This window comes from Bombina bombina, chromosome 4 (assembly GCF_027579735.1).
Source record: "Bombina bombina isolate aBomBom1 chromosome 4, aBomBom1.pri, whole genome shotgun sequence".
Lineage (NCBI taxonomy): Eukaryota > Metazoa > Chordata > Amphibia > Anura > Bombinatoridae > Bombina > Bombina bombina.
Genome location: NC_069502.1, coordinates 361,567,863 through 361,577,020, shown reverse-complemented (window position 1 = coordinate 361,577,020; position 9,158 = coordinate 361,567,863). Strand labels below are relative to the sequence as shown.

At 35.9% G+C, this 9,158-nt stretch overlaps 1 protein-coding gene across 1 annotated transcript in view; it reads left to right on the top strand.

Moving 5' to 3' along the window:
• Nucleotides 1–9,158, top strand: part of LOC128656288 (transient receptor potential cation channel subfamily V member 6-like) — a 308,929-nt gene continuing 299,771 nt past the window's right edge. Inside the window, exons 1-2 of the mRNA XM_053710116.1 lie at nt 1–105; nt 6,060–6,107. Coding sequence (XP_053566091.1) covers nt 6,070–6,107 — 38 coding nt within the window. The 5' untranslated portion in view covers nt 1–105; nt 6,060–6,069. The remainder of the gene's footprint in view (nt 106–6,059; nt 6,108–9,158) is intronic.

Genomic DNA, 9,158 nt, shown 5'->3' with positions numbered 1-9,158 from the left:
TCTTATTTCAGAGCTCCTACTTGCAGGCAGTAGACAGAAGTATGACAATTACATTTGGATTTGTCATAAAGCCACAAGTTCTCAGTTTGGCGCCTTAATATTCAAGTAAGAATTTTACATTTTCCTTCTACCTACAGTGTGATGTTATAAATCTGTATACAGAGTGGTAGAAAGTGGCTGTATTTATACAAGTAAATTATTATGTCATCATTTAGTTTTTCCCTTACTACTGACACTAAATCATTTTGAATAGACTGATTTAATCATGAAAAGGCTAATTCTGACAAAACAAAAACATGGCTTGCTTTGCTGATTCTGAAATGATTATTACAAGATACAATAAGCATATTTATAAATTCTATGATAAGCATCCAATATATTTAAATGACTACACTGAAATATAATAGGTTATGTAATCAGTCAAAAACAATAGTCAGATTGTCTTATCTTGGTCTTGTTGCTTGTAGTACCTGTGTTAATCCAGTGATTCTGATGCCAAAATAATATCAGGCAGTTATAACTTTTGTTTGACTACAAAAATGCATTGTAATTGCAATGAAAGGGTTCCCTATTTATCGCTGTTACCTTGTATATGCACTGCTGCTTTAGTTGTGTTAGGTAGGACTGTTATCTGAGGGCAGCTTTTGGATGTATAATGAGAAACATTTGAAAGAGAAATATGTTCTATGACCAAGAACCTACACTTTTATAAAAATGTGGGATGACCAAGTTGTTATTTCTATTCAATAAAGGGATATGAAACCCAAAATGTTTCTTTCATGAATCAGACAGAGGATACAATTCTAAACAACTTTCCATTTTACCTATATTATCTATTTTGCATCATTCTTTCAGTATCCTTTGTTAAAAAGCATACCTAGTTAGGATAAGTAGCTGAGAGTTAGCTGCTGGTTGTTGGCTGCACATATATGCTTGTTGTAATTGGTTTGCCAATGTGTTCAGCTAGCTCCCAGTAGTGCATTGATGCTTCTTCAATAAGGGATACCAAGAGAATGAAGCAAAATTGATAATAGAAGAAAATTGGAAAGTTGTTTAAAAGTGTCCCTTTGAATAATGTATTGCTTTTATTGCTCCATAAATAGATGCATTACATTGTTGTATCAAATATTCACACATATATACTGATAAATAATGCACAAATATGGCTAGATCCTAGTGTCTCAACTTGTGGTACATTTGTACCCCTGGGGTATGTGGAACATTGACAAGAGGTACTTCAGGGTTGTATTTAACTGCCTAGGTTGGTCTGCTAGTCAGTCACTGGGAGATCCTTAGAATCTGGCCTGGCTCAGTGACATCTGAGCTTCTCTGGTATGAATTGTGCCACAGGGAAAGTGCCACATAAAGTGTAATACTGTAAAGAAAAGTGTCAGGTGCCAGATAAATGTGCTGCTGTGAAATGTGCTAGGGAAAATGTATTATACCCAAGTGTGCCATAGTAAAATGAGCCAGATAAACTGTGCATAAAATGACAGTGGTACCAAAAATATCATGTCACTCCTCATACACTAAAATGTAAGATTTTGTTTTAAAATAAATGAATTGGATACCTGTATATTTTCTCATGCAAGTTTGTAAAATCATGTGATCATTTTCTGCTTTTGCTCATATGGGAGGTTGATATTAAAGAATATATTTATGTGTTGCAGGTGGGTTACATAGGAAACAGAGTTGTACCTGCGGGAGACTTGCTACAAAAAGGTTGAGAAGCACTGATCATTGGTTTAATTATATTCTTCAGCCTGCTACATAATGTAAACACAAAGTCGTAGGATAATGATATTAGTGAAATTATGATCACATCACTGCTCACTCTTACACATTTACATACAACCCGGGGAATGCTAGTAATATTCAGCAATAAATGTTATATATATATATATATATATATATAGGGGCGCCCTTGGTAAATCAGGTACAGAAATATGTGCTGAGTGGCTATAAGACAAATGTGTCAATATATGAAGCAGTGATTGTCTTTACCTAGATTCTATTAGAGAGCTACACATCATATTTCTCACAATATATATCACAACAATAATGTCTCATTAAGCAAAAACAAGTACAACTGAGCACATTCAGCAGGTTCAACTATAAAAATTAAATATTGTAGTAGCATAAATATATCTCAGTAGAAATAAGCAATATTGATAATAGCAATAATAATAATGTCCCATAAATAATGAAGATGTCACCATAAATGGTAATTGGTTCAGGTCAAGGCAGCTGTCTGTATGGGATCAAGGCCACGATCCAGGATCATTGATCTGTAAACAACATAAAATGTTGTTTGATACAATAGGTGAGGCACCCCTAGTGGTGCAGATGGAGCAGGCTGGGCTCTAGTTCAGTCACCCAGCAGACTGACCTCCGGCAGATGTTCAGTAATCTGTAGGTGATGTAAACAAAGAACAAGAGTGCTAATATGGCCTAGAATTGTCTAAACAGGAGAGGTGTAGTGTGGTAAAATTACACTCACATTTGGTGAAACACCTCCCTTGGTGCTTTAGATGCAAACTGGGATCACACAGTCACCCAGTAGACTGATCCTAGGCAAACGGGAACTCCCAGCAATCCAGGAAATGTGAAGGTTAGATAAAGAAGATGTATGGCAGCAAATAGTAAGTATAAAAGACTTACTTTATTTAAAAAGGATAAAATGCTAGCAACGCGTTTCTCAACCCACCAGTGGCTGTTTCATCAGTCTTTTATACTTTCCATTTGCTGCCATACATCTTCTTTATCTAACCCTCACATTTCCTGGATTGCTGGGAGTTCCCAGCCAATCAGTGCTCTCTCCAGGATAACTTCACGTGCATGAGCTCAATGTTATCTATATGAAATACATAAACGAATGCCCTCTAGTGGTCAAAATGCATTGAGATTAGAAGCAGTCTTCAAGGTCTAAGAAATTAGCATATGAACCTCCTAGGTTTAGCTTTCAACTAAGAATACCAAGAGAACAAAGCAAAATTAGTTATAAAAGTAAATTGTAAAGTTGTTTAAACTATTGAAAAATACAATATTAAAATAGTGAATACCAATTTAAGGTAATAATCTGACTGGAAAAAAGATAATTAGGCTCTAGAAGATTTATTAAATACAGTCATGGGCAAAAATATTGGCACCCCTGCATTTCTGTCAGATAATGCACTACTTCGCCCAGAAAATTGTTGCAATTACAATTTTTTATTTATTTTGTTTGTATTGGTATGACACAAAACAAGTGGAGAAAAAAAAAGCCAAATCTGACACATTCCACACAAAACTCCAAAAATGGACTGGACAAAATTATTGCCAACCTCAATTTAATATTTGGTAGCACACCCCTTGGAAAAAATAAATGAAATCAATCGCTTCCTGTAACCATTAATGAGTTTCTTACACCTCTCTATTGGAATTTTGGACCACTCTTCTTTTGCCAACTGCTCCAGGTCTCTCAGATAGAAAATGTTCCTTTTCCCAACTGCTGGTTTGAGATCTCTCCACAGGTGCTCTATGGGATTGATATCTAGGGGTCAACTTATTATTGGCTGAATTGGGCCAATTCACCCTGTTTCCGCGCCACCTCTGAGGCTGCCTATAGCAATCCACCCAATCCTATACGATCGGGCTGATTGACACCCCTGGCCGCAAATCTGCAGGGGGCAGTATTGCACAAGCAGTTCACTAGAACTGCTTGTGCAATGCTGAATACGGACAGCAATGTCTGGTGGACATGATACCCTACAGTGTATCATATCCGCCAGACTTTAATAAATTGACCCCCTGGACTCATTGCTGGCCAGTTCAGTACTCTCCAGCCCTTTGTCTTAAACCATTTCTGGGTGCTTTTTGAAGAGTGCTTTGGGTCATTGTGTGATTTCTATATTGTCAGCACCTGTTAATTGATACAGGTGAGTTTACAAATTACAGGAGCATCACAACATTTTGAGAAGGTGCCAATAATTTTGTCCAGTCCATTTTTGGAGTTTTGCGTGGAATGTCATACCAATACAAACAAAAGAAATAAACATGAGAATGCCTAAACATTTGTAATTGCAACAGTTTTCTGAGTGAAGTGGTCCCCTCTGCATCGGTAACTCTGACAGTCTATTTCTGCACTGCCCCACTTGTGGGTCATGCAGAAATAGTGCAATCTAGCTACTTTTAGCAAGATCATAGCAGAGAGAGGCCCAGGAGCTTAACAACCAGCGTCATACAGGGGTGATAATGTTAATATAACATATATAAGTTTAAATATATATCTATACCTATATATCTTTATGAATATTTATATATATATATATATATATATATATATATATATATTAATTAATTTAAAAATACAAAGAACACCTCCCCCTATATAAAGAGCATTGGGATGTAAAATATTTACGGTAAATACACAGTAACCCTTATAAAATATTTTTTTAATCATATGAATATTTTTTATCAGATAGTGTATATATGGGTGTCACAGTTTATTTCAATGCATTTATGTTGTGCATGGTGCAACTTTTATTTTAGCTCTAACCCTTAACACAAGGTCTTCAATCACACTGAACCAGCGTAAGTTAAATTCAATTGTGCTCGAGCAAACTCATTTACTTTCAACATGTAATACGCGCATAAATTAACTTGCGCACCAACTTTAATACTGCACTTGTAATCTAGCCTATAGCATTGTCATTTAATAACTATGGTATGTAACTTCTGTGCATACATTATTGCTGGGCTTTTCATTTGTTATAGGAAAGAGACTAAAGCAGTTTTCATGTATGATAGGTAAACAAATAATGTTTCTTTCTACAAAGGTAGAGCAAGCTTTTAAAGGGACAGTCTACTCAAGAATTTTTATTGTTTAAAAAGATAGATCATCTCTTTATTACCCATTCCCACAGTTTTAGTCCTTCCACAAGTGCACTTTTTCAATCTTTATGCTGGTGTTCTGTCGAAAATAGCTACCTTGTCGAGATTAGCTACCTCGAAGTGTGCATGCTCACAATTACATCATTGCATTCCACAGATGTTTCAAAAGAATCTTTGGAATGCAATTATGTAATTATAAGCATGTGCACATCCTCGGGTAGCTAATCTCGACACAGATGAAAATGAGTCTCCAATTCAATCTTAAAGCAGCATTGTCCATGCTTGTGTCTTTTCTAATTCTGTTACTCAAGGCTGTTGATTGCTCATGCGCGCAACGGGTCCATTGACATTAAACCTTTTGTTTGCACCGTACATTTGCACATAGCGCTGTAAAATATTCTCATTAAACTTTTATTTGTATTGTGAGCGCTTACCAGTATTCAATTCACAGCGCTATGTGCAAATGTAAGGTGCAAACAAGAGTTTTAATGTCAATGGACCTGTTGCGCTCATAAATAATCAACAGCCTTGGGTACCAGAATTAGAGAAGACACTGTCAGAATTAGCTACTAACAGCTTAAACTATGCATGTGCTCATGGACATCACTGCTTTAAGATTGAAAAGGAGACTAAATTTCATCTCTATCGAGATTAGTTAGCCAAGTATGTGCGCATGCTTATAATTACGTAATTGGATTCGAAAGATTCTTTTGAAACATTTATGGAATGCTAATCTCGACAAGGTAACTATTTTTGACAGAACACCGGCTAGCATTAATCTCTCGGTTTTTAACTTTTTAGTAAGCAAAGCAACAATCGTATTTTTCAATATATGTACTGAGTATATATGTAAGCTTAAAAATTAAAAAAACATGCAAAAGCCAATAGACGTCATGGGAAATAGGTCAGTTTTTTACAATATGGTAAGGCTGTTTAATTAGATAAATACAAAAATGATACGGAAACCTGTATATATATAGAAAAGGTTTTCCTCTGAACTAGTTTGCATAATTCTTACAACAGAGTAGAATAGATCCCTTGTGGAGATAGAAACAGGTTGCAAAATAGTATAATTGGAGAAGTGAAATATGTGTAATTAATGGTATAAGTGTAATATCCCTTTAATAAAACACTGACAAAGACGCCAATAACAATTCACTAAGCTGCTTTTCTCTCTACAAAAACAGGATCAGGTGTATGGCTGCTACTATGGATAAACTACAGAGCTGCATTGGGTATGTATAGTTAGCCGTAGCTTCAACCTAAATACACCAATAGATAAAATATAAATCTACTCGAAAATAAATAAATAAAAATATAGTGATGGAATGTCTGTCTAACGTATAGCTTTAACTTTTTTACTTTCATAATATAAATCATCCACATTAATTAGAATATGAAGGGTTCCTCTTGAAGTGAGTATTTTTAGCAAATATCATAACTCTTTTATTTAAAGAGACAGTCTACCAGAAAATATGTACTATATAAAAAAGATTGATAATCCCTTTATTACCCATTCCTCAGTTTTGCATAACCAACAATGCTATATTACCTTGTATCTAAGCCCCTGCAGACTGTCCCCTTTTATCTTGACAGACTTGCATTTTAGCCAATAAGTTCTGACGCCACGGGAGTTAGCACAATGTTATCTTTTTGACACACAGGAACTAGCAGTGTCTAACTGTAACATTTTTTAAAAATGCCCTGAAATAAGAGGCGGCCTTCAAAAGCTTACAAATCAGTTTCAGTCAACCTAGGTTCAGTTTTTAACACACAAAAATCCAAATTTGACCAAATTTGATAATCAAAGTAATTTGGAAAGTTGTTTCAAATTGCATGCCCTATCTGAATTATGAAAGATTAATTTTTACTTGACTGTCCCTTTAACCCCTTCATCCAATCCGACGTATATATAGATTGTGCGGTACTTTGGATATCGTACCACACCAAATATATACGTAGTCGGTTAAGGATGCTCCAGCACTCTCGGCTGTTAAGTTACAGCCGAGATCTGGAGCTCCTGAAGCTTCAGGCATCTGCCGCATATGGAGCCGGAGCGCAATCGGCGCTCCACCTCCATATGAGGGCAGCTGTCTGGTCATTACAGACGCTATGAAATTTATTTTAATAAAAAGACAGGGAGGGATGGGGCAGCTACACTACAGAAAAGGGGATCTGGGGGTGTGGGGCCCCCTAACTAAAGATTGCGGGTGGGGGGGGGGAGCTGGGGGTTACACTGCACATCAGAAAATATACCTAAGATGCCACCTAACAGTTAGAGGGGGGAGGTTTAAAGAGCTGTTTGGGGGGGATCAAGGAGTTTGAAGTGTAAGGGGGGATCCTACACTGCAGAAAATATAAAAAAATGTTTTTATTAAACCCCCCTCATATTTTCATACTGGCAGACTGTCTGCCAGTACCTAAGATGGGGTTACCAGTGGGGGGGTGGGGGAGGGAGGAGAGCTGTTTGGGAGGGATCAGGAGGTGGGGCGTGTCAGGTTGGAGGCCAATATCTATACTAAAGCTAACATTAACCTTTTAAGCTACCTAATTAACCCCTTCACTGCCAGGAATAATAGAAGTGTGGTGCGCAGCTGCAATTAGTGACCAAAAAGCAATGGCAAAGCCATATATATCTGCTATTTATGAACAATGGGAATGAGAAACTTTTACTAACATTTGTGCCATGATTGCACAAGCAGTATGTAAATCATTTCTGTGAGAAACCCAAAGTTTGTGAAAAAGTACCACATTTTTTTATTTAAGGGCATTTGGCGGTGAAATTGTGGCATGAAATATACCAAAATGGGCCTAGATCAATACATTGGCTTGGCTACTTAAAAAATATATATAGTTACATAATTAAGGAAACTGTTCCCGAAACGTAGCACTTGTTTGTACTGACCAGAATACATTTCTAAAGGTTTGTTTATAATAATTGGTGCTGTGGATTATTACAACACTTAACAAATATATATAGATTTGATAGGTAAATAAAAAAGCAAGGTTCTATTTCTGTTTAAATGGATTGATAGCAAAAATGCTAATTATGCTCTAGTATTTTGGGCAAGTTTTTGTCTGGAAGTCCCGGTAGTGAAAAGGTTAATACCTTCATAATCATATGAATCTCAATTACTATACATTAGAGAGATTTGCAACACATATAATTTTTTGTCTATCTTATCTTTTTTTTTTTTAAAGTATCAAAGTCAAATCTGAAATACACAGTAGTGTATTTGAATAGCCATAATAATGGAAAAAAACATACATTACAGCAAATAATTTTTAACACTAGTGAAACCCCAAATATATGTATTCAACACCCACAAAGGGATTAAAGACATAGTTAAATAGCACTGCTAGTCCCAAGCCTCTTGTGTTACACACCTTTAACTAAAATTACTTTTACTATTGTATGTATCTCTGTAGAGTTAACTTAACCCTTGCACTGTCAAGCAGTTTCAATTCTCTGGGCTTAAATCTGTATTTAGTCTTTTGACCTATGACAATTACACATGAATGCATTTCCTGTGAAGTCAAAACTTATATTTTTTCAGCAGACCAAGCAGTTTACACATTCAAGAAATAAAGGAAGATTGCCCTTTTTAAATAAGAGGCCTATTGTTCCACTATCTATTGTAGAAAGCAAGAGAGGGGCTATTCCACAGTCCAAGATTTTGTTATGTAGGCGGTATAGCATGGTTCTATCAAGTAATCATGTTGACGTTTTGTCGATCATTTGCCCCGCATTAATGCTTATAATGGTATATTTTATATATATATGGAAATAGTGGCAACGGTGTTAGTTTAAGCAAATATCTACCCCTTCATAATATAGTATGCTGAAATAATAGTAGATATATAATCTATTCAGTATTCATTATATACCAGTTAGTATCACTGGTGAAGTGTAGGAGAAGGGGGGTGCTGACTGTCTGAATGATATATAGGTACAAAAAAGAGAGAGAAGTTTGACAGTACCCAGCACTCACAAAACACTATATAGTAACAGTATGCATTGAAAACCGGATTGTGTCCAGAACTGGTTATTAAAACGTAACTTTTACTAATGATAGAATAAAATAAAAAAGGTTAGTAAATATAAGCTTAGAAAAGTCCCAGGTAAACTTCTAAGCTTATATTGATGTGGCAATTGCCTTCCTTAATCAGTCATTTATAAACCGTTTCCTCTCCTGCTCTAGGTACCAGTATTGCTCAGATTAGGTAATGTTGTTGGGGTCAATCCCCTTTTTAGATTAGCTTTAGAGCAATCCGTGTATTCTCTG